At 39.4% G+C, this 27,288-nt stretch overlaps 1 protein-coding gene across 3 annotated transcripts in view; it reads left to right on the plus strand.

The window, feature by feature from the left end:
• Positions 1-27,288, plus strand: part of LOC116942655 (protein FAM135A) — a 68,286-nt gene that overhangs the window by 6,626 nt on the left and 34,372 nt on the right. For 2 of the 3 annotated variants that reach the window (XM_032954838.2, XM_076067282.1), the window contains 11 exons: positions 5,837-5,976; positions 6,796-6,866; positions 9,456-9,629; positions 11,221-11,347; positions 13,487-13,640; positions 14,893-14,970; positions 17,493-17,542; positions 19,856-20,011; positions 21,743-21,816; positions 22,717-25,122; positions 26,271-26,434. In XM_032954838.2, coding sequence (XP_032810729.2) covers positions 5,837-5,976; positions 6,796-6,866; positions 9,456-9,629; positions 11,221-11,347; positions 13,487-13,640; positions 14,893-14,970; positions 17,493-17,542; positions 19,856-20,011; positions 21,743-21,816; positions 22,717-25,122; positions 26,271-26,434 — 3,594 coding nt within the window. The remainder of the gene's footprint in view (positions 1-5,836; positions 5,977-6,795; positions 6,867-9,455; positions 9,630-11,220; positions 11,348-13,486; positions 13,641-14,892; positions 14,971-17,492; positions 17,543-19,855; positions 20,012-21,742; positions 21,817-22,716; positions 25,123-26,270; positions 26,435-27,288) is intronic. The other variant, XM_076067283.1, reaches the window with a different exon arrangement.

The raw sequence follows: 27,288 nt of genomic DNA on the forward strand, positions 1-27,288 counted from the left end.
TCACTGTCTGTTGTCGTTGTATCCTCAAATCTTGTAACTCAATTTTAACCCACTTCCCAATGTGATATCGACTGCAAACTTGGTATACTTATGTCATACTGATGACAATACTATATTCTATCATACATTTTTTTACAATCTTTTTTATTTGTTATATTTCGACGTGGGTCTTATTGTCCACGGTCAACTGACGTTGGCTGTCAATCACCACGGTCCCTTACGTTATGGCAAGCTTCGGGGCCACTTCTTGGAGTCGTGGAGTTCTTCCATTACTAGTAGGGTACATTTCATTAAAGCGTGTTTAAAAAAAAAAGTGGTTTTATTATTACTTATTTTATTTACTCTTTAGAGATGATGGGTTGAATCAACCCCCGTCCAGAATTTCAACTTGCAGCCTTGTGATTGGGAGCTGCTCACTCTTATCACTCATCCACTTGGCTGCGGATTGACTCGGCCCATAATTCCTATGGGGTCTATCATAGGTTTTGCAGTAGTACGCTTATATGTGTAACATAAACCTTAAAGGTACACCTTGTTATTTCTATCAGTGATGGCCCATTTAATATGTATAATGAAGAGGCTTATAATGCTTGTGAAGTGATGCACTGAAATTTATGTGTGTGGCCTGGATGAATGTGTTTAATATGATTAATGAATTTCAATGCACCATACATTTTCAGTGAACAATGATCAGAATAAAACACATATTCAAAAGCTATCCATGTGTATACTTTAAACATTAACATTATACCTTATAATTAATACAAACCATGGTTAATAAATATTGTTCAACACACAAGCAGTGTTTGCATTGATGCAATTCAAATGAAACAATTGTCATTTGAAGGCAACCACATATAGCACACAATGAAACGCATCATGCCTTGTTAAGATTGGCAGAATTATGTAAAAAAATTATCTCAATAGAAAAAAAATCAAAGCAGCAATGTGGCGTGGTGGGGTTTTTACAGCAGCATAAACTTGATCGGCAGTGGCCTTTGTGGCTGAAAATACTTGAAAGGGTTATGCGCCGGCGACAGTGCTGGCATAAATGTTTAATATTTAATGAGCGATAGCAAAGCAAGTGAACTTTCCTTTCAGAATGTGTTTTTCAATCAAAACCATTGAAGTTTATTGAATGAAAGATGTGCTGTGAAATGTGTGTGTTGTTTAAAGCGTTGGCTGCGATTGCTTAGGGAAGTTCAGATGACTCACATTGAACCCCCCCCCCCCCCATACGTACAAAGATTGAGGCATGGAATTACCGAATACAAAGCATGCACTGAACACAGTGTGACAATTGAAGGATGCCAGAAACAACTGGATAACCAAACATTTTAAATAACGCCTTTATCAAACCGTTCCAGTAAAATTTCAGTTTGTGGATGTTTAGCTTCCTATTTAACTTGATGCAGTTCCAAGGAAACATTCTCAAGTCAAATCCCTTCTGGCTTCTTTAAATTGATAATTGTTGGCAAAACAATACTGTCACTGAACGTCTAAGCACCATAAAATGCTGTGGCTGCCAGAAATGTATTTTTAACAATGCAATTTTGAATTGCAGGAAAATCTGTGTTATCCGGCATCCATAGGGAATGGAGGGTGCCAGTTAATCAAATATGCTGGTTATTTGAGTTATAAGCCTACATTTCAACTGATATAAAAGATAATACCATCTCTTAACAGAGGTACTCGCCATTCAGTTGTAGAGCATTATAAATTGGTTGTAGAGAAGATGTGGGGCCGTTTACAATACAGCATACTAAGTCACAATATCGGACAAGCACAACGCGATCACAATGGCAGATGTTTACAATTGAGTGCTGCTAGCGACACCACTCGACAGTCCTGAAGCTCCTCTGAACAACAGATCTATGAGAAGAGCACGGCAAGATGCTGGTGGATGGCTGCCAATTTTTTCCGGACACGTGAAGGAAGATTTGTATTGCCATCTACGGCAGATGCTGGTGAATAAATCATTCCGGATGGTAAACTGCAGGGGAACAGTGCTTTTACTGTATTACAATGTTTCTGGTATAACGGTCATTTCCAGCATACTTGATTTGTTGAACAGCACCACATTTTATCTCTCCCTGGTGCCATATTAAGCATGTAGGTCAGTTATGTTGCACGAACTAGATAGAGCATTATGAGCAGGGCTTTCAGCTGGTACAGCTAGTACCTTTGCTGGGTCATAATGATTAAAGGGTTAAGAATTTCACTTTTTGCCTTAGCAGATTGAGAGCCCTTCCAAGACGGATCTGCAGATGGGTATTGATTTCTAAATAGTTGGTTTTAAAGTATTCTTTGGTTCTTTCGGTAAAGTCATGTAGATAAAAACAAATAATATGAATTCCTGTAATCACGAAAGTTTTAAGTAAAAATTCAAAGTTTTCTCTCCTTATGTTGCAAGATTACTTAGTATACATATTTAATGAAATGCTTGCACTTTTTTGCCATTGCATTCTAATAAAAGTAATTGAAAATGTAACAAAAGACGGAACAAAATTGGCCTAGTATTTTTTTTTACACTTAGACTTTTTGCCATAATATAGGACGCAATGTGCAGAAAGTCTTGAATTTCAAAAACAGGCGTAGTGGCGCCTAGGGGACATTCACGCTGCACGTCGAGGGAAGCCAGGCTAAAAATGGCATTGTGCTTGGTAGCATTTTATATGGGTTTTATATAGATAAGGCACACAAGGGCATTTGGATTCCAGTATGAATTGCACCTTCTTTTGGTAGAATGATATTGTTGATGGTGTTTGACCATGACATTAGCACACAGTGGCAGTGTATTGTAAACATTGTGTTCAGATACAGAATTTTTTTTATTTTTCCTGGGCAGACAGTAGTTTTGTGTTCATTTCAGAACAGTGCAGCCTCAGTGCTGCGTATCCATCTGTCAACCTTGTACTTGTGAAAGCCATGCCTCTTGACATGCCCAGGAAGTAATTAGCTGCCATCACTATGATTATATAGTCGTGTCTTTATATCTCATCGACATGATAGCATGTGTGATGTTTTTACATGTAATATCAGTTATCTTCTTTGGTTCTTTCGGTAAAGTCACGTAAAATTCGTGAGAATTTTACTGTTTTATTTTATTATTTTATTCTCATTCTACGTGACTTTACCGAAAGAACCAAAGAAGATAAATCATTGCAGTCACGAAAGCTTTAAATCGAAATAGCAGTTATGTTTTACAATATACTGATTGCATGCAGTGTAACACCTCCACATAATACTAAACTTTTAATATTAATTTAAAATATATTTTGTCGGATATTGAATGTTTTCACCAAGTGTATTTCTACCCCATGTAGTCATGGTACTTATCTCTATTAGTGGTCCTGAACTCGTAGAATAAATAACATTTTCAAATGGAGGGGGAGCCAGTCTATACATAGGAATAATTGTTATACTAATTAAAATAAGCAGACATTGTTTAATCATGGCTATGGCTTAGTGTGTGCTGCACTGTGCGTGTAATGTGAACTCTATATTAGTGACTGTCCCATGCCTCTTCTTTGTTCACTGCCAGTCACTCTTTGAAGCCAAATGAGTGCCATTCATCATCTCTCAGTGTTACTCACCTTCTTTACTTGGGCTAATTATGTATTCATTAGTCTTGGTGATCTTACCTTCTTAACTGTAGTTTTATTGTTTAATCCTTTCGTAGTTTTTTTCTCGTATTAAATGCAGGTAGTGTTTATATGATTAACTTTAAGGTTGGACCTATATATGGTGACTTGCATCACCGGTTTACAGTTTTTGCATGGAATAAGTGTTATTTGAAAGTCGAGATGGGTCTTTGCGTATGTTGTGCTTTACTTATTTAAGCTGGAACTCCTTGTTCATAATTTACTAACACGTCAGAGGTAACATTAACATTGTAGTTATTAAAATGCCAAATGCATTAAATAATATAGCAGCATTACTGATGTTATATAAGTTAAGATTGAATGAATTAAACCTATTCTAATATATATTAAATCTTCGGTATTGTGAGTGCTCTTATCTTTTTTCAAGAATTTTCCATTCCATTTTATTGTTTTCACAATATATGCATGAAATCACCTGGGTATAGGCTTTTAACATGAACCGAAAGTCTGTCTTGCCAGGCATCCCAATTAGTCGCTGAGATTCAAGCATGCCTTTTTGTGCCTCTGACATTCTGTGCACGCTATAAAACATACATGTTTATTGTTCTGTGAGAAAAAATACGTGATAGGTTGAAGGCTGTCTGCTTTTTTCACACAGCTCGAATTTACTGTAATTATTGCTGTGTTTAACATGTCGATTTCTGTTTAAAGCCATGGTTCAAATTATAAGTGTAAGTTTTTATAGCTTCAGGAAAAAATATTCAGAAATATTTATAAGTTATCCTTTTGGCCATTACCAAGTGTGAATTTTATGTTCTGGCAGTTAATTGAAAAGGTCACTGAAGGAACTGATATTTACTGCTTTCCATTTTCAATATGGATTATGGAAAACCTTAACATTGAAGGTGAGAATGGTTGATAAATTTGTGCTTTTGGTGTCAGAAAAATTCAGCAGGGAAATTAGGTCATGCTCATTACAGCATTATTTAAAATATATTTTGGTCACGATAATTACAGTGCTTGTTTTCCCACCGAAGCCTAAGTCTCAATTTCAGTTCAATAATTTGTGCAATTTCTGGATAATTTCAGTTTTGATAATTTGTTTAATATTATAAACTAGATATCCTCGGGGGGGGGGGAACCTCTTTTCTCTACTCTTAGTGGATAATGCTCAAAATGTGCACATCCAGAAAATTACTTGCTGTACTGCCTGCAACAGACATATTCATGCCATGTAGGTGGGTGTCAAATTCACAAGCTCGCATACATCAATACGCTTCGGCCCTTTGTGGTTCTTTTTATTTATAACGCCAGTATGTTTAAATATAGTGATCTAATCATGCATTCATTTAGAAGTGCATTGAACGCAATGTTGTGACGTTATTATTTTTTATATGTGTAGTGACATCGGGGATGTCACTGTATGGTGCCGGCCCTTGAGGGCCGTGGCGTTCGATGTACTTACATCGCGGACAGCACCGTGTGGATTGCTGTGTGAAGCCGGTGCTAGCACAGCACAGCGTGCGATGCACCGTAATCGCGTATACGCCGTAGGTGGGTGTAGAACCAGCCCTAGCGGGGCTTGGTGAGCGCTGGGATAGCGCGGGCACCACGCAAAGTGTGTAGTGGGGGCTCCCACAAGGGGGAGCGGGAGAGTGTCAGCCCAGGGGCAGGGTTTCCCTGGACCATGGCACTCTAGTTGACCCTGTAGACACGTGATCTGGAGTGTCCACAGAGAAGGCCCCAGGTGGGGGCGCTAGGGGGTGATCACGTGTCCAGGGAGAGCTCTCTAGAGAGGGATCTAGAGGGAGCTAGAACGCTCGAGAAGGCGGGCGGGGCCGAGGGCGGAGCCGGCCCCAACCTGGGAGGATATAAGGTGGGTCCCTGAGAGGGACCGGGGTCGCTTCGTTCTACAAGCTGGAAGCTTTACGTCTACAAGCTGGAAGTTCTACGTCCTACGAGGCATCAACACATGGCCGGGGACCTGAGTGAGGGTCTAACTCTTCGTAGCTGTAACTCGTACGTATAGTGTGGTTAGCTGGCTGGTCACCACCCCAGGCTGTATCTGGTAAAGGGGCAGTTACCCCTTAGTATATATGTGTTACAATAAATGTGTTGCCTCTAAAGAATAACGTCTGCGTTTCAGTTGGACTCACTACACATGTATGCATGGGATGTTTGAAGTACTGTACAGTTGCATCGTGTAACATGTAGGTTTTCTTTTTCTGCAGGTAATGAACTCATCTTTCCTGCCTCGGTGCATGATAACTTGGTCTGCAGCAAGACATTTTTAATCCTCTATAAAAATGAAGAAGTCGTCCTCAATGAAGTCATTCTCCTTAAAGCCCTGCTCCTCGTGGACAGCAAAAAGGTTGAAAAAGTGTTAAAAGGACAATAACTCTTCTCCATAATCGAGAGTAGAATGGTTTGCTATGTGTAATTTAAAACATTTTAAAATAATTGAAAGGCCTATAATAACTTAGCAATGTCTGTCTTTACACAGGAAGTCCTCTAAGTCCCAGTACACATTTTGAATACGGTTCTAACTTAGATGTTTGGCCATTTTTTTCTGGATTATTTATTTGGGTAGAAACCAGCAATATCTGGAGAATACCCAGGCATGTTGGTTTCTTAATTGCAGTCCCAAGCTGTCGGCATCCAACTTGCTATACTGCCCCCCCCCCACCCCCCAAACATCTCATTGCCTGGCAGGTGTGTGTGTCTCGCACCCATGGCCCTGCTTCGAAATAGCTGGATTATGAGCATGATCCACTGCACCTGCTGAAAATGTAAAATACAATTTTACTCATTACTAATGAATAATTCATAAAGGGAAACGGCAATACATAAGCAACAAAGTATGAATGCATTCACTGAAAGCTCAGGTTCTTTGCAGGCCACTTACAAAGATTTTACTTTTCCAAAAGTTAACATGTATTATTTAATGATGTGTAAAATTTAATTTAGAAAAGCACATTTTTTATCAACCCATGTAGTGAATTCGACCAAGTTTATCTTCGGGCCAATTTCAGGTATAACCTTTAATGGCTTTTTGAATATTGACATTCCATTACCCTAGATCACCCAGCTTCATTTGATATTCGTTAATGTATTGTATTTGAAGAATGCTGATGCAATTTAAACACAATTTGATATTCACACGGTTGGCCCTACTTTGCTTCATTTTCAGGTCCAAGAATCTTTGAATGATGTGTGTTTCCAGATTGTGGTCGATCTTCATTTCACGGATGGAGACTTTGCGTAAGTATTCAGCAGTTTCGTCCTAGCGCTCTATGGTGCTTTAAACTCTTTTGAAACTTCTACTGAATTATCTTCTTTGGTGATGACTTTTATAGCCCACAATAGCTGACAACAAAACAAACGAGAAACGAACACTGGTGGTAACGTGTTCACTTGTGGTAATGTGACAACGTGTACACACGCAGTACTTTGCAAGAACAACATTAGTGCCCACCCACTGTGGTCAACCCAGTAATTTCATTGCATTCTTATTTTTGGTTTCTCACCATTCTTGCAAAAATGCTAACACTCCCACCTCCTTACCATCCATTTTAGCATTCTCCCTGCAGGGCATAAATACTGTAAAGGACACTCCTTTAAGTTATTGTCAGTGAGTGCTCATATGCAGGTACAGTGCAAATATTCAGGTGTCGTTGGCCAGGCTCTTGCAGGGACAGGCAACATTTGTTTTTCTGTTTTAGTGTTGTAATATTGACACATGTCAGGGACTGTTCACAGGATTAATTGGCGTTAGAGGTGGCTGTGTAGTTGGTGGCGTTTCCTCCCTTCGCAGCAAGAAAATTTGAAAAAAGTGGCGGTTTATTTCAAATTTTCTTGCTGTGGTTTTCACACCTGATGATGATTGCTTGTGTTGCAGTCGAAACGTCGTGATAATTTTATTGTTTTATATTTTTATTATTTTATTGTTTCCCTTCTACGTGACTGTACCGAAAGAACCAAGAATATGAATCCCTGCAGTCACGAAAGCTTTAAATCAAAATTCTTGCAAATGTGTAATATTTGTCAAATGTGTGCATGTGTGTATTCGTGCATAATCTAATTAAATTACATTCATTTTTTTGTTAGAACATAAATATTTGTCAGCCTTAATCACAAATAAGGAGCTTTGTAAAAATATTATTCTGCTTGGCACACCAATCTCATCTGACTTGTCATGGAATGGCTCATGGAATGGCTTTATTATGAATCCGGCTAAGGAGGCAACATCTTCTTTAACTCTGAACAATTGTTACAATTATACAAAGCACAAATTCGCCCAGAAGTTGGAATTCTGCTTGCAATTTTGTGGTGAATTACTCGCTTCCTAACCTCACTGTATTTGATGTAATTCAACCTAAAGCACTCAGGTAAATTGATGATCCAGTCCTCACTAAGTTGCTCTAGTCACTCGCTTACCAGTGTTCGGTCACTTGTTACTCTTCTATCGCGACTACCCTGGTTACTGCACCCATGAACTTCACTCATTGCTTACTCCTCTACCAGACTCACTGTTTGTTCTCATCTATACAGTACTTGTTTCAACCACTGCACTGAATTTAAATCTACTTCTCTATCTGCTTCTTCCCACGCAATGCTCAACTTCGGAATTCTTTCCCATCTCTTTGCCCATGCTCTTATGGCCGTGGTAAATTCAAGAAATATGTTAACTGTTATCTGTTACAACCTTAAGAGTGTTCTTTGTTGCTGGCCGCTTGCTGTTTGAACCTTTGGGCCTGTGCTCGGCCAAAGTATAATCTAGTAACAAAAAAGTGGTCTGCTATTACTGCATTCAGTAAGCTACAGTGAGGGAAAAAAGTATTTGATCCCCTGCTGATTTTGTACGTTTGCCCACTGACAAAGAAATCATCAGTCTATAATTTTAATGGTAGGTTTATTTGAACAGTGAGAGACAGAATAACAACAAAAAAAATCCAGAAAAACGCATGTCAAAAATGTTATAAATTGATTTGCATTTATTGAGGGAAATAAGTATTTCACCCCTCTGCAAAACATGACTTAGTACTTGGGGGCAAAACCCTTGTTGGCAATCACAGAGGTCAGATGTTTCTTGTAGTTGGCCACCAGGTTTGCACACATCTCAGGTGGGACTTTGTCCCACTCCTCTTTGCAGATCTTCTCAAAGTCATTAAGGTTTCGAGGCTGACGTTTGGCAACTCGAACCTTCAGCTCCCTCCACAGATTTTCTATGGGATTAAGGTCTGGAGACTGGCTAGGCATCTCCAGGACCTTAATGTGCTTCTTCTTGAGCCACTCCTTTGTTGCCTTGGCCGTGTTGCTGTGAGGTTTTTTTGCCTCAAGTATGCAGGGGCAATATAAACTTTCCTGACTTTTTTATTTAAAGGAGATTTTCATAATATTTTCTCTAAATATGAATGTAGCTTTGTGGTGTTTGTATTATCTTCCATGACATGGTGTTATTTGTGTCCGATATTGTTTATAGTTTAATCCGTTTGTAAAACGTATATAGATTTGCACGTAAGGTTAATCAATGTTTAGCCTTCTCGATGTATACTTGTTCATTATAGTTTTAAATATAAACAAATGAATTGCTTTTTTTTTCTCCACTCATTTATTGATTTGGAATTCAAGTTAGCTTTCATCCTTAATTCCTTCACCCATTCATTTAATTTGACTGAAGGCAGGAGATGCAGGCCTGTACAGGAATGCTTTAAAAGGGCCCCACGGATATAAATAAATCACGTGGGAATGCATGTGTTTGTGTATATATATACACAACTTTTGTGGGGGTTTGTTTTTATCGTTCCTCTTTTTTTCTCGGTGTCATTTTGTCCATGTGCGCTGTTGCAGGCAAGATGACCTGTCAGCCATGCAGCTAATCAGCAGCCGCACACTCAAGATGAACTTCTCCCCGCCACAAGGGCTGCACCACCACCTGCCGCTCATGTTCGACTATTTCCACTTGTCGGTGGTGTCGATGAGCGTGCATGCATCGCTCGTTGCGCTGCATCAGCCGCTGACATGGTAATACTATTCATCGACATTTCCATTCGCTGCATTTGATAAATTACCTCTGAGTAAAATGCTAAATAGTGTGTGCATCAATCAGTCCTTACTCATGCATAGGTTTTCACTGTTTTTGCTGTATAGCTCCTCGATGTGTCTTTGGGTAGTGCCGCTTGTTCGGCATGATGGGTCCAGTGTTTTTCTCCACTTTCAGAAAATTAAACCTAATCCCTCTTTATATGCTGTGTTACTTCACATTTTACATCACTTCCATTGCATAATGAATATTAGATTTTACAATAATCAATTGTGATCTATCCACTGCTGGTTAAAGGCCTCTCAAGCCCTCAATATTCCGCATGGTTAAGCAATGCCTTCATCCAAATAGCTCCTGACCACAAGCTGATCTCATTGTGTTACCTCCTTAGCTTGTATCCTCCCTCCTTTGGGTCTCGTTCTCATTTTACTCTCGACTTGCCGGCTATCATCCCTTCTCGTAATATGTCCTGCCCCAAGCCCACTTGCATTCCTAAGCAGTTAATATGATGTATATAAATTGTATTTGCTGTCAGATCCATTTTTATACTTATAATGTATCAGTGTAATGCAAAGCATGCACCTCACCATGCTTCTTTGCACACTTCTCAGCTTGTGTTTAATTTCGTTTATTGACCGTGTTTGCAATCGCTGTTATTTAACAGCTATTTTATACTGATTGAAAACTTTCTTTAGGCACTATAGGTAACCCTTAGACGGACCTGTAACACGTGATATAAGTGAGTGGAGGTTTTTATTTCAGATTTGTATTGCAAAGAATGTATACATCCCAGGAATTACATATTCCTTTGGACAAAAAGGAAGTTATTTATATCTGGTTTCCCTCGCTCTATGCCAGAGATGCGTTCCACAAAAGGGCGCACTAAGCAAAGCCGCACGGACGGCTGCTTGCCAAGTAACACACACGCACACAATGTTGTCCTGCGTTCATCTGCATAGCCATATATGACTGAATTCAAGCTGCAAAAAGTGAAATTTGTGTAGAAATAGGTTTGCCACATATACACAAAAGCAGAGGGAAACCTGTATCATACTTTACGAAGTAAACACTGTCATTCAAATTATGAAAAGGGAAAGTTCCTGGATTGATTTGGTATAATTGAGGACATCATCCATAGCAGCAGGACCAGTTGGTGAACCAAATTATGGGACCTGTTGATTAAATGTTTATAGATGAAATAAATATTTCAATTCTGGAATGATGTTTCAGTCATTTGTTTCTTCATGAATAGTGGTAAAACTGACTTGAAATATTACGTCCCCATGAGCCTCCAATCGTATCTATTTAGTATTTTCACAGAGCTCTTTAGAAGCAGAATAACGCATGTGTAAATGAAGTGACAATTTACCATTTTTGAAAAGTTGTATTTGAATTAAAGGTCACGCTATTGTTATTATTTATTACGTTTTTAGCCAGCTCGCCAGGTTTGTGTAAAGACGTGCCTACCTTTCACCCAGATAACTGCTGGTCTTCACAATACTACATGATGCAGTGGCCAAGTGTTAATCACAGTGATGTGTATTATTGTGAAATTGATATCTGATTTTTCAGCTTCCAACGTCCACCCAAAAGCACGTGGCTGAACAAAAGCAGCCAGCCAACAAATCGAGAAGTCACAAACCCATCATTGGAGATGATTCTCTTTGGCCCCGGCTATGTGAAGCAGCTTGCAGCTGACGTAAGTCTGCCTTCTGCCAGAAAAGATGAAATTTACAATTGTGTTTGGATTCCCACCAACTTGGCAGTGCCTGTCAGTGGTTAAATCCCTGCATGGCTTTTTCACCTGCTAATTTGATAAGGTTTTTATATATAAGAAACTACACACTCAGAAAGTTAACATTCAAAGATGAGAAAAATAACTTCAGGGCTAAACCAAAGGCAAACCAACATTTTCTAGGCTATAGATGAAAACATTATTTGGAGCACTTTTTATACAGTGTTGACACAATGGAAGTTTTTGGTCCAAAAAAACACTATACATATCTGTGGCTGTCCTTATCACTTGAACTGATGGATAAAACAATTACACATAGTGCAAATATGCATTTATCACATATACATGCATGCTTCATGTATAAAGGCAAAGCTGTTTTTTTGTAACATGGGATTGGAGCAGACCAGCAATTTAGTTGACCTATTTTGTAGTGTGGAAGTAACAGCTTGGTTCTCTATTGTGAAGTGCCATGGGGTATTCATTGACAATATAATCATTGCACTATGTAGCGCAATTTTCTTCCTGGGTAATAAGTGTTATTTCGTAATTGCTTATGCATAAAAAGTATAGAAAATGGCTATTGTTCCCCACAAACTTTGCTTTTGTGACCAGGACAGTGATGTTTTTAATGACTACAAAAGATTTAGAAGTGAGTAGTTTTTCGAGATTTATGATAATACTGCAAATCACTTTCACGAATCAGCCCCCAAATGTAGTCTCCCATCATGTTCCCATTATACTGTCCTTAGTAGTGGCGTTCAAAGTCCAGTATATCCTGGTGGAAGCGCTCTCCTTACACCTCCGAGTACGCCCCCATGTTCTCCTTGAATTTATCAAAAGGAGCATCAAGGATATGGACTTGGAAGGACATCCTGCAGCCCATTGTGCCGTAGTTCTTCAGAATTTCAACCAGCTCCACATTGTTTTCGACCTTGTGATTGCCCAGGAAGCCACAAACCACAGCGACAAAGCTGTTTCAAGCCGCTTTCGCCTTACTAGTGAGCTTCTTGGGGAATTCATTGCACTCCAGGATCTTCTTTATCTGTGGTCCGACGAAGACACCGGCTTTGACCTTTGCCTCAGACAGCTTAGGGAAGAAGTCTTGAAGGTACTTGAAGGCTGCCGACTCCTTATCTACAGCTCTGACAAATTGTTTCATAAGGCCCAATTTGATGTGCAGTGGTGGCATCAGCACCTTCCGGGGGTCCACCAGTGGCTACCACTTGACGTTGTTCCTCCCCACAGAGAACTCGGTCCACTGTGGCCAGTCCCGCCTGTGGTAGTGTGCCTTGGTGTCTAAATCTTTAGTAGTTATTTTTGTATTTAGTATAAATACATGTTAATTTGATTCATATGTTTTATGACTTTATGTGAACGAAAAGACACATTTGCCCGTTTTTTCATTGAAAATAGTCAATTTCAAAATATCACTGCCCTGGTCACAAAAGCAACGTTTGTGGGAAATAATAGCCATTTTCTGTACTTTTGAGGCATAAGCAATTAGGAAATAACACTTACTACCCAGGAACAAACAAAAATTTGTTACACAGTGTTGTCAGCATTATTATAAAAATGGATTTGGCCAAACATCCTTTTATAAGGCCTTCCTGAAATAATAGACTTGAAATTAATTGAGAACTGTTATTAAACATACTTGTAACCTTAAAATGCTTAGGTATATTATAGCCTTTGCTTTCAGAACATAAAACATTATTTTGTTCTCGTGTTATTATTTAATAACATTAGCTGTCACATAGAGGATTGAAATGAATTCCTATGTTGTTGCCTTTAGGTTATGTGTTCTAATTAATTTAATGTCAATGCTGCGAGGATTTCAATTGCATTACAGTAAGTGTAGATGACATTTACTGGTCTGCTGCACAAGAAAAATATACTTCCCCATTACTTCAATGCATTGAAAATACTGATTTATGGAGGTGATTTGTACTGTTGTGCGTGCAGTGAATGTAACACTTTATTAGGTTCTTTGGTATTTACCAACACCTTAAGGCTACAGAAAATGTGAACATTTCGTTTTGGCCGAGTGAGTTGGGCATGTTAAATCAGCGCCACATCATTAATTTTCACATTTGTGTTGCGCAGGGTTGTTCTTTCCTGGTGTCAGAGACTGCACTGCAACATGCCTACAACTGGCACCGCACAATGTGCAGGACCATCCTGTCCGCTTACAAAAACCTGTTCAACTACTATGCCTGCATCATGAAAATCATACCTGAGACCCAAAGGGCACAATTAGGTAAGATCGATGCGCACCGTATTCATCAATGCATGCCTTACAATTAGCATTTTACAGTTTCTCTCCTGTGATGTGGTCCTATTTTGAAAATATATAGTTGATCATATCTGTATCAATTTTAATAATTTATAGACTGAATAAAGTTTACTTTAAAATAATAATTGCAATAGTGTTTGACAAAACATGACTCATAACAGGAAAGATCGTTGAAATTCTTATTGTTTTTATGAGGTTTTTTTTTCACTCTCAGTTATTAGTTTGCTCAATGTTGAATTTATTATTTTGTCTTGGCAAGCTTGGTTAGCTTCTATAAGGCTTACTAGGATTTAGTGTTGCTCCATGTTAATGCCTTCACTAAATAATATAGGGGATATGACTATTGACCCTTGAATCCCTAAATACCATTCATATAGCTGTCCAATGCAGGTTTAATTGCAAAGGAAGTATTTGCAAAATTAAGCCTTGATGATCTGCTCATTATTCTTAGTCTCAGTTGTAAATATTCACAGCCTTCTGATATGGCATTGTTGATCTGTTTGCATCATTTTCACGTAATAATGCAAATTTATAGCATTTTCCATTACACTCAATGTAGATACTCATTTAGCATAGCACTCAACAGTTGAAAGCTATACAGTCTCTGAATATCCAAATAAAAATAATAATCCTAGGAAGCCTCTTTATAGCATGGCCTCATTTTTGTTTGCTTGGGCATATAAATGTTGGTGCATATATAATTGCCGTTGTCATTAATACAAGGAATATTACCATTGACTAATAACTTGTCTTTACAACAATTCCCACATTAATTAATGTTATTGTCATACAAAGATGACAATGATCTTTTAAAAATAGGACCAAACCATTAATATTTCGAGCATTTGTAGCTTACAGAAAATGTAGAGGAATCGAGGCTGGCAGAAATCCATAGATGCTTTAAACTCTGCATTACCTACATTTTTGAAGGACATTTCTACAAACAATCTGGAATCAAGTAAGGTTTTTTTTTTGCATTTCAGCAAATAATTTAATAAGTGGAAATGTTAACCATAAAACAATTTTTTTCTTTACTGAAATGCCAAACACCAGTGACCATGAAGTCACATTAGGTTTTGGTGAGCACTTGGATTTTACTTTAAGGTTAATACATCCTTGAGTGCACTGCTGTCTCAGGTTCACACTTACCCTGGTTAATATGTGATCGATGAAATGCAAAAAAGTTAACTGTTGCGTGTCTACAATGCGTGACTAGCGCTCAACAACATGCGGGCTCTCTATGAACGCTTGCTTCGGAGAAAATGTCCTCATCCCCAGGCGGACATCACCATAGGTACGGTTGCCAGCGTACAATTACCTGGCTTAAACATACACAGCCAATTTCCATTGTACGGCCCCTTTTCATTACAAAATGGACAAATTATTTATTTCCGTATGTTGGTGGCTCACAGTGATTATCAATGCATGGTAATTATCCATGTGGACGATTTTTGACCAAGGAGAGATTAAACAAATGTACCAGCAGTATATACAGTGAGGGAAAAAAGTATTTGATCCCCTGCTGATTTTGTACGTTTGCCCACTGACAAAGAAATGATCAGTCTATAATTTTAATGGTAGGTTTATTTGAACAGTGAGAGACAGAATAACAACAACAAAATCCATTAAAAACGCATGTCAAAAATGTTATGAATTGATTTGCATTTTAATGAGGGAAATAAGTATTTGACCCCCTCTCAATCAGAAAGATATCTGGCTCCCAAGTGTCTTTTATACAGGTAACGAGCTGAGATTAGGAGCACACTCTTAAAGTGAGTGCTCCTAATCTCAGCTTGTTACCTGTATAAAAGACACCTGTCCACAGAAGAAATCAATCAGATTCCAAACTCTCCACCATGGCCAAGACCAAAGAGCTCTCCAACGATGTCAGGAACAAGATTGTAGACCGATACAAGGCTGGAATGGGCTACAAGACCATTGCCAAGCAGTTTGGTGAGAAGGTGACAAGAGTTGGTGTGATTATTTGCAAATGGAAGAAACACAAAAGAACTGTCAATCTCCCTCGGCCTGGGGCTCCATGCAAGATCTCACCTCGTGGAGTTGCAATGATCATGAGAACGGTGAGGAATCAGCCCAGAACTACACGGGAGGATCTTGTCAATGATCTCAAGGCAGCTGGGACCATAGTCACCAAGAAAACAATTGGTAACACTACGTCGTGAAGGACTGAAATCCTGCAGCGCCCGCAAGTTCCCCCTGCTGAAGAAAGCACATATACATGCCCGTCTGAAGTTTGCCAATGAACATCTGAATGATTCAGAGGACAACTGGGTGAAAGTGTTGTGGTCAGATGAGACCAAAATGGAGCTCTTTGGCATCAACTCAACTCGCCGTATTTGGAGGAGGAGGAATGCTGCCTATGACCCCAGGAGCACCATCCCCACCGTTAAACATGGAGGTGGAACATTATGCTTTGGGGGTGTTTTTCTGCTAAGGGGACAGGACAACTTCACCGCATCAAAGGGACGATGGACGGGGCCATGTACCGTCAAAACTTGGGTGAGAACCTCCTTCCCTCAGCCAGGGCATTGAAAATGGGTCGTGGATGGGTATTCCAGCATGACAATGACCCAAAACACACGGCCAAGGCAACAAAGGAGTGGCTCAACAAGAAGCACATTAAGGTCCTAGAATGGCCTAGCCAGTCTCCAGACCTTAATCCCAAAGAAAATCTGTGGAGGGAGCTGAAGTTTCGAGTTGCCCCATGTCAGCCTCGAAACCTTAATGACTTGGAGAAGATCTGTAAAGAGGAGTGGGACAAAATCCCTCCTGAGATGTGTGCAAACCTGGTGGCCAACTACAAGAAACGTCTGACCTCTGCGATTGCCATCAAGGGTTTTGCCACCAAGTACTTAGTCATGTTTTGCAGAGGGGTCAAATACTTATTTCTCTCATTAAAATGCAAATCAATTCATAACATTTTTGACATGCGATTTTCTGGATGTTTTTGTTGTTATTCTGTCTCTCACTGTTCAAATAATCCTACTATTAATTATAGCCTGATCATTTCTTTGTCAGTGGGCAAACGTACAAAATCAGCAGGGGATCAAATACCTTTTTCCCTCACTGTATTATGTCGATGTGAATGGCATATTCTTGGTAATGCATGTGGTGCTTTTACTTACGTGTACATTTTGGCTTTTTGTGAATTAGTTTTGAATGCCATTTTTTAAAATGCAAACTACTGATGCTTTTTTGAGCTTAGATGTGTTATTTTCAAGTCGTGTGGGCTGCTGTGTTCACTATGTTGGTAATTTTCAATGTGGATAAATGCCTATTGTTTCATGGATTTTGTGTATGTATGCGGTGTTAGTGCCTTTGCCATATCCTCATCTTCATACAGTAAACCACATTTTGCTGAAATCACCAGCTAAAATGTGTTGTTTTGAAGTCCAATTCAACTGACAAATTATAATAAAAATGTCGACACATTACAAGGTCACCTTCATTTTTCTTTAACATAGTGGTATTTAGTCAAGTTAAACTGCAGTCATTCTGATAACAGTCCATTCATTTGAAATGTCATCACTTTTTTGGTCATAATGTTTATGTAGCTTTACTTATATGATGTATTGGTCAGGTGTTTGCATGACTAATATGTACTCCACTCAATTATAATATATAATAATTTGTAAATATACTATGTTAATTGCATTTCACGATTATGAATCCTAGTCATAGACCTGGAAACCCGCATATAACATTCCATGACAAAAGAAGATTACTGTACTTCATATCTGCTTCATGAAAATGTTTTACCGTCATACCGTGTCTTCGCTATTTGATTTACTGCAGATGACCTTGATATCAGGGCACGAATGGCGCAGCTCACATCAGAGATACAGGTTTGTTGTGTGGGCGTCCTGAAAGCTGTTGGGATTCAACTCACTACTCCAGCGTTTTAAAACCAATTTTTGGTTTTCCGAAATGGTTTTACATTACACATGGCCTTGCGGTTAAGTAAAGATACATGAATAATTTACAGATTAATATTATTTTATTATTGCTCTTCAGGATTGTGATTTCTTACCTGCACTCTTCATCCACATATACATTCAAGCATAAAATCATATGTGGATCTGTTAGAAGAATTCAACAAGTATTACACAATGTTTTGTTTCAGGCATATGTATGCATGTTATTGTGCAAATTCATGCATTAGATGTCTGTAGCATTTTCATAATTGAGTATACATAATTAGAAGTCATAATTTCCACTAAAGTAGTGTTGTTAATAATTGATAAATAAATCGCACACAGCATTTCATTATAATTATCACTATTATAATTATCACTAGAATGTGCTGAAATACGTTTATCATGGTTACTGTTTTATATAAATAAAACGTTTATTTTCAATTAAATTGTGCTCTGGATTGCAATTGGGCCTATCTTATAACATGCATTGTTTAATACATTGCATGGAAAAACGTGGCTTTAGTGACTTTCATTGAGCACCGTTTTTTTGTTGGCGACCGTCAACATACTCCGCATAAAGATTCGGGTGTCATTTGGTGCTTGAACCTAGAAATCTAAAGACAAAACCTAAACACATGGGCTTCCCAAGGACCAGCACATGACACCAGTCACCATCCTCATTGCCATCACTATCCCATCAACCAAACACCAGGGTCATGCAGACTCATGCACTGGAAACAAAATCAATAGCCCCCCCCCCAAAAAACAACAGAAGGGCCCAAATCAGTGAATGCTATTCAAATTGTCAGCTTGGTCGTTCTGCTCATGTGCAGGCAGTGTGCTACAGTGGGACCCACTCCTGCATGGCGTTCCCACTTCTGAGACTGTCTCTCAGAGTGACCCCGTTACTCCCTGCACATCTCCCACATGGGTAGCCATGCTTTTCAAGACGGCAAAGTCCATAAGCTTCTTTATTCACTTTGCTGGTGCACTAGCCCTTCAAAAGAGATATGGGCACAACCTAGAGATATGGGCACAGCCTAGACATATCACTGAACATGGTAGCTCTGATGTCAAGTGACAGGGCTATTGCATAATATGATGCTCTGGCATATCCCATGTCTGTTTTTTTTATTTTTTATATTTCTGGGTGGGGGCAGAACACACATTTATACCCTTGCATTAGGCCTGTCGACGACCGCCTTAAGAAACATGTTATTTTGAGCAAAAGTAATTTCAGTGTTTAAATTGGAAGTGTGATACACTGGATTCATTTTATACATTTTCTTAAGATTCTCATTTTATAAAATGTTTTACCATGGTTTTTAATATAAGCACATTAGACAAAGTAAGGATATAAAGTTTAAAGGACTTACAATTTTAAGTCTAACTGCATCTCGATAAATCCAATAAATTTTTGTTCGGGTCAAATATCCTCTTACTAACAGAGACCTTATGCAGGTTTTTTGGGTTAGATCGCATAAATATATAAATGTGTCGTTAAATTCGCCACCACCCGACACAGCCAATTAGTAAGGTTTGTCATGTAAACAGAACATGCCAATTCGTTACTAGTACAGCACACCGGTGTGTTGGAGAGCCAAGCCACAACATTTACAATCTGAGTACGACGTTTCCTGTATTATGGATGATATTGGTCGCGAAAGCCTACGTGTTAAACTAACAGACCTGAACATTTCCCTTGCCTTTTTTATGATACCAGATTCTCTTCCTTTTTTGGTAAATGTCTTCTTTACAGTTCATCCACTAGGTGACGGTGATTCTGCGTTAAACGAAAATAGAAATACATCGGGCCTTTCATCATTGTTTTATAGCTGGTGGAGTTATGCATTTTACTTAACAAAATTATGATCAAATATGCTCTATAATTTCTTCGCTGTTGATATATAATATATATTCATAAGAGTAACATTTCACTAATTGACGCAGGAATAGAATTTTTTTTTTAATCTAAAACTTGCAGGGGGAAATTGAGTGTTCCTGGCCTGTCAAGAAAACCGATGTGTAATACAGCCAATACATTATACGCGAGTAGAAAAGAAGCAATGAATTGCTCCCTCAAGTGCATAGTACACATGTGAGACCGCTTTCTGGAAAGTCCAAGCCAATTTAACACCACTTCATACTAGGGTGTGCAAGTGGCGCCCTGCGCACCTGCCCATTATTTATGGGTTGTGACAATCAGGGTGTTGTGCACATCACCCCTGTGAATGTTTGCAGAAGGTGCGGAGCCCTGATGAGCTCGTCGAGGTAATCAACATGGATCTTGCACACCTGTGCTCACTGCTCATGTCCCTGTGGGGCCAGTTTCTCGAAACTGTCAACCTGCAGCCCGAGGTCACCTCTGGTCTTGCTCTGGAGCACCATTGCATGAGGGTATGTGATTTTACCAGCACCTCTACGTTTTAAAATATGCATGTTATCCACTGGTTGGGTTATGTAGTCGAGTTTGGTCATGTTTTAAGAGGTGACCTCCTAATGACTGCCACGTCAGCACAGCATCACAATGTTTTCTGCGAATGGCCCCGAGAAGGTGATGTCTTCCAACGATAAGGTTCAGGCCACCCTCGCATTTGGCAATTGAGGTTTCACCTTTATGCGGAGTAAAGGATATTTTCTTGGTGACAAGCTGTACGTTTTTCATCCTGTTCAGCACATGAGTGTGCAGAATTTTGTGAAACATTGGTAGTGAAATAGTTGTGTGCAATTGTTGGTTATCACGTTAAAGCCAACAACTCACTTCACTTGAGAACCTTGACATCTTACGTGGCACATTAGAACATGGCATCTTAACAGTGTTAGATAAGTACTATAATTCAGCCATAACCACAGCCATTATCCCCCAGCATCACTTGGCAGCTCACGCCTTCGAGTTTGAGCCTGGCCTTTCCTCGTTTTGACAAAGCTATGACTTTTGTATATTAATGCGATAAGATTGATTGGACGAGACTGTCTGGAGGACAGTGCTGTCCTCCAGACAGTCTCGTCCCTTCACCTGATGAAGGCCGCTTGTGTTGTGGCCGAAACGTCGTGAGAATATTGTGTTATTTTATTTTATCAATTTATTGTTTTATTCTCATTCTACGTGACTTTACCGAAAGAACCAAAGAAGAGTACAGTTGACTCCGTATAGTGATAACTTGGAGAATACAACAAAGAATTGTAATATTTGGGAGTTTTTTTTGTTTGACGTGGCATGTTCCCTTTAACAATTGAAAGACATAGTTGCATTTGTCATACATTACTAACATAAGGCAGTAACGTAATTATCCTCCAAAAAACAGCACAACTAACATTACAGTACAATTCCACTTGTAGACAGTTACATTTAATCGTGTAAAAATGCCTTGAAGAAAACCGTTAACTGTACTTGTACGTAAAAGAATGGTGATTCAAATATAAATTACAGTAATGCAACAATAATTGACACCGTAACTTTACCAGATATCAAACCGCAGTTGTAGCTACAAGGAGATAGCGAGTGAAAATGACAGCTCGCTTGGGTGCTGTATCTGTGCTTGAGTGAGTGTTCTTGGAATTTTAGATACATGCCATTTTTATAATATACATGTATAATAAACAGCATTTTTACTTTAATGTATTGCTGTATAGTATTACTACATTTCTAATAATACAGACTGGATTTGCACTATAAAATATATTGGAAAAAATCTGCTATTATAAGCCGAGTATTTTATTTGATAATGTTATAAACGGAGTCAACTGTAATCAATGTTTCTCATCACTGTAAAACAATTTGGATGCAAAATTATAGAACCGAAAAACTGCTATGTAGATGCAATATATTAATATGAACCAACTACTAAACACTTCCCATCCCAACCACTTATTTTTGCTTCTCCCTATAGATGGAGATATATCTAAGCATGGGAAGATATCTAAGCATGGGACGTTTTAAACCTGCCTGGTGGGATTATCACATTTTATCAACTCTTTGAGTTGGTCCAAACAATAAAATGACACAAAAATCTGTTATTTTTAGTTGATCTGAATAAAGTGGAGAGCTTTTTTATATGCAATGTATTAGTGCCACTATTTGAAACTGAATGGAGAATCCTCTTTTTTTATGTATTCTCTTTTTTGCAGGTAAGGAGATTCTCAGAAGCATTCTTTTATCAAGATCACAATAAGCAAGCAGCACTGGCATTTCAGGAAACACAGTAAGTAATCATTGAGCTTGTTTATTTTATGTTGAGCGTATATGTTATGCACTGAATGTTTATATTGGTTCCGTGTTATTTAATATGGAATTGGCCAACAAATTCAAACAGATAAAAGGTCAAAATTGTCTTCCTACCCAAATGGTCAGGGTGGTACTACCCTATATTGGTGATCTATTAGTCAGTCCTGTAGCTTTTTGATTTAAAGCTTTCATGACTGCAGAGATTCATATTCTTGGTTCTTTCGGTAAAGTCACGTAGAAGGGAAACAATAAAATAATAAAAATATAAAACAATACAATTCTCACGACGTTTCGACTGCAACACAAGCAATCATCACCAGGTGTGAAAACCACAACAAGAAAATTAGAAAAAAGTGGCAGTTTTTTTAACGTTAGCACCACGGAGAGCGATTTGACAGTTTGTTCAGATTGACGAGTCAATCATTGGAAGGATTTGATAAACCATTTCGGGTCTTAATTGATTGATCACACTTAAGGTGGCTTTCAGACAGCAATATAGATGGACTCGTCCATCTGAACAAACTGTCAAATCGCTATCCGTGGTGCTAACGTAAAAAAACGCCACTTTTTTCAAATTTTCTTGTGGTTTTCACACCTGATGATGATTGCTTGTGTTGCAGTCGAAACGTCGTGAGAATTTTATTGTTTTATTATTTTATTATTTTATTGTTTCCCTTCTACGTGACTTTACCGAAAGAACCAAGAATAAGTCCTGTAGCTATAGATAGTTGCCTTAATACAAATTTTGATTCCTCACACCCCAGTACAGATACCGAGCAAAACTCCCAAAACAATCTTGAGACTTTGTAAGACTTCCTAGATTAGGAAAGTACATTTTGTACATAACATGGACTCTACATTTCATTCTTATTCCCAGCGCTCAGAACCATGCAGTGATTGCTTCCATAGTGAAGGCCTCGCCCTACCTCACCAACTTGCCGCCCCTGCCCGTGGAGTGCGTGGAAACGGATGGGGATCCCAGCACGCTGCCCATCATATTTGAAGACCGCTACACTGATAGAGACTGCACGGATGGCACTCCGGCCAGGCCCGCATCTCGGCACTCGGAGCACTTGAACATATGTGGGGAGAACATCGGTGGGATTCCAGCGTCGGACACAAGCTCACCCGAGGAGGGAAGCAGTGCCTCGTTCCTTCCCTTTAGCCTGACAGAGTTGAACATCGAACAGGGCAGTAGTGCGAGCCCAAAACAAGTGAGCGAGATTAAGGAAGATGTTCGGGATGGGTTTGCCAGGGAATGCATTCAGAGTCCTTGCAATCCTGAAGCTAATTGGGATGGGTTTCTAATCGCTTCAAAGCCACCCAGGGATTTCTTAGCAGATGGACTGCAAATACCAGCTAATTGTGATACTAAACAAGAGCATGGCACCACCTTAAAAGATCATGAGCTGTGTGTAGGAGGCAGCTTGAAAAGTGAAAAAGCTACTTTGATTGAAACTCTCTCCCTGCCATTAGTCAGAGACAGGAGGGACGATGGGGAGCATTCTGTTGATTCAGAGCCCCTACAAAGGCCCACCTCTGGTGTGAGGCACATTGATGTCAAACCTAGCGACATAGACCCTTATCGTGGCACAAAAGCCATAATAGTTCAAAGTGCAAAGCCAGCCGATGAGCAGAATGCGTGCTGCATGACAGATGTCTGGAACATTGCAGATGAAAATCCGAGAACAGAAGCTATATTGGTAGTTGAAAGAGGTATGTCACCACTACAAGAAAGAACATTTAAAAATAACCATGATTCTGAAAATGGGCAACAATTATCTGTGTCGAACACACCCATTAAGGCTGGAAGAGCTGCGGCAAACGGAAAGGCTCAGGGACTGAAGCCCACTGACCCACACATTAGAACACTTTCAGCTTTTTCTGATTCTGGACTTGACAGTGAATGTAGCTCAGTATTGCTGTCCAACAACAATGACTTAGACAGAGTTTGCAGTGGTAATCCTGCTCAGCAAAACACCTTTGACAATTTACATGGTCAGTCAAATGCAGATGTTAAATATGGGCATGTTGATGACAATCAAATGGTAGAAAAATCTAAACACCTACATTCATCTCTATCTTCCATCAACTCAATTGCTTCAGATGATGATACTAATGTTGAAATCATTGATCTTGCACTCTGCGGACCTAACAATCATAACAGTAATACACACTGTCTAGACTTAGCTGCAGTAGAATCCGATGTTGAAAAGAGCACAGAAATGGAAAACCGGGGGAATGAAATTGTCATAAAACCACATGATAATAACCAAATCCAGACTCTCGAAGCCAACTGTCAACACCCCTCTGTGATGGATGGGAAATCTGTGATGGATGGGAAATCTGATGTAGATGAAGATTTATATGATGAAGAAATTGACACTGTTCATTTGCAGGGAAATAGAAACAAACTTTCAGGCTCTCAAGAGTGTTCCTTACCTCCCAGTCATTCAAAAAAACTGTGTTTTCCCTTGCACATAAGTGAAGGTAGCGATGACGAAACTGACTTGCTCACTTGCCCGGAACCCCTCACCACAACAGATGCACACAGCGATGTGGAGGTGTTCAGTGAGGAGGATATTGTCGATTTGACCTCTTGTGTTGTTGAAGAAGACACACTTCCAAGTATTCTTCCACACCATGCCCTGGTAGATGCAGAAGCCCGACCAACACTAGACCTCATAAGTAATGAAACTGCTGTTACTTCAAAACCAAGTCCAGAGGTGGAAAGCGATGATGCCACGTCCCTTAAAGTATGTGATGAAGTGGAAACAGGGCTGGTGGAGAACTACTTCTCGTTACCAAAACACAGCAATCTGATGAATACAGGAGAGGATAGCAGCAAAGTAGACATTAATGCTGCTCAAGATACAGCCCACACGTTGTTGCCTGTGCACATATCAAAGAGTCGAAAGCTCATTCCAGAAGGCATAGAGAATGGATTTTTCAAGGAAGCCGATGTCATTGGCAAAGGTGACAGGGATACAGGGGAGGACAAACTGAACCAGCATCGGGCTGACAGTGATGGCTCACTATTTCCACACCTAGAGAATGAGCCGACAAAGTCTCACATACCAGCATGCTCGGAGAAGATGAAAGCGATGGATGTTGTTGATTTGTCGTGTACGACAACCTGCCTCCCGTTTTCCTCTTCCCGGGACTCCCCGATTGGAGGTGTGCAGTCGCCACCGATTAGCCGGAATTCTGGTGGTGGCTCTGCATCAGCCTTGCAGCACACACCCTGCTACGACAATTTCCCCAGCAACCACCAGCTGTTAAGGTAAATTTAGCAGGGGGGGTACACTGGGCCTTGCTATTGTGATGTGCTGCTTCGGTGCCATATGCCACGGGATTGGCTAACACCCGATCATCTGGGTGCACAAACTTGATGCATTGCTCATTTCAAAATAATTCCCACTTCTGATGAAAATAAAGATGAGGCAGTTTAACACGTAGGTTTTCGCGACCAATTTCCATAATACAGGTTTTTTTGTGTTAGATCGCGATCTAACCCAAAACACCTGTATTATGAAAGATGAGGCATATTCTTGGTTCTTTCGGTAAAGTCACATAGAAGGAAAACAATAAAATAATAAAAATATAAAACAAAATTCTCAAGACGTTTCGACTGCAACACAAGCAATCATCATCAGGTGTGAAAACCACAACAGCAACCACCAGCTGATGATGATTGCTTGTGTTGCAGTCGAAACGTCATGATAATTTTATTGTTTTATATTTTTATTATTTGATTGTTTCCCTTCTACGTGACTTTACCGAAAGAACCAAGAATATGAATCCCTGCAGTCACGAAAGCTTTAAATCAAAAGATGAGGCAGTTTTCATTATTTATGTATTTTTAATGCACTTAAAAAAAATTCCACTGCCATTATCTGTTGTAGATTTTATGTAAGTGTGAATGTATATAAAAAATAATTAAAACACCCACTTTTTGTTCCATTAACCTACCAATGTTTTCTTTAGCCTCTCCGCTTTATTTTAAAGTCTTTTTAAAGTTAATCAATGTAGGAGTAGAGCAAGAAAAAATATCTCCATACACAGTTTTTTTTTGCAAATCAGCCAAGGTCAGTAGCTATGCATTTAGAGCAGATGGTTGATATAGACAGAGTAGTTTGTGTCTGGAACATGATGATGCACTGGTTTTAACTCTTTCCTTTAAAGACCTGGGTTCAATTCCTGACCAAGCACATTATTGGGAGCAACTAATATATATGAGTATTATGTTTGACCGTCAGTGGTAAAGATACAAAGATGGACAGGCATTGTTTGGGCCAAACAACCCTCACGTGCCAATACCAGCATTAATAGATGTTCACTAACAGCACATTCCTCAAGAGGCGATACGACTTTTAAGTGTTTTGGTCTTTACCCAAGTTGGCTGATGGCATTATATTGTTGTCCGCGCAGCTTTTTTCATGCCAAACAGGAGCTGAAGAAAACAATGAATTTCACTGGCCGCTGGTACAGTGATCTTCCGGAGCTGGCCTCCTCTGTGCCCTACTTCTCGCCAGATGAGCTGGAGAGCCCGGGAGGTGGCATCCACCTCATCGTGTGCGTGCATGGCCTCGACGGTCAGTCTCAGACCCACTGGCAGGTTGACTGGTATCCTTCCATAGTTAAAAAAATACCACACACTGAAAGTGGTATTTGGCCAAACATCCCAGTGCCGAAATTTTATTTTAAATTTACACAATTCTGATTGCACATCGCAAGTTCTCCCCCCCCCCCCCCACCATTGATAATTTAGCAGGGCCCTCCTAAAAAATTGACACTGGGTCAGCAGGTGTGATGATAATCATAAGCTTTGCACATCAGCTCTGCCAATAATGTTTACAGTATGTGTTGTACACTATGTGCGTAGTTGGCCCTGTCATCGGAGTATGGAATTTACACCACTGGATTAGTGTCGAATTGGTGATCATTTCTCCATGTTCTTTTGAGTGGGTGAAACACATTTACTGTTTTTACGTGTCTATGGTTGGAAACATTTTGTATTTACAATTATGTTTAGTATCCTTTGGATTATCATTAACCATCAATCATAACCACAATGTCCATGGTTTGTTGAGCATATAACACATAACGAGCATGTTTTGGTCATAAGTAAATATGGGTCATCACCCCATTCATTGTGTTGCTCTTTGCAAACACTGCTCCAAATGTAATGCACAAAAGAGTATTTTTTCCATTGGTGTCAGTAGTAGATATGTTAAAGCATTAATGTGGACTTTAGCTACCAAAAACTGGAGGTACTGGTGTCAATATAGGTATTTGTTCAGAAGGGCATAAACTGGCTTATGAATAATGTGTGTTGTTTTAAAAGTTACTTCTTTTCTTCCATGAGGCACTTGCTTGACCCTCATGTTAGAGTTTTGGACCTAATATCCTTGATGTTTTAAAATAATGTCATTGATAGGAAATCATC

The sequence above is a fragment of the Petromyzon marinus genome, chromosome 15, assembly GCF_048934315.1.
Source record: "Petromyzon marinus isolate PM22_M1 ecotype Great Lakes invasive population chromosome 15, UKy_Petmar_22M1.pri1.0, whole genome shotgun sequence".
In the NCBI taxonomy this organism is placed as follows: Eukaryota; Metazoa; Chordata; class Hyperoartia; order Petromyzontiformes; family Petromyzontidae; genus Petromyzon; species Petromyzon marinus.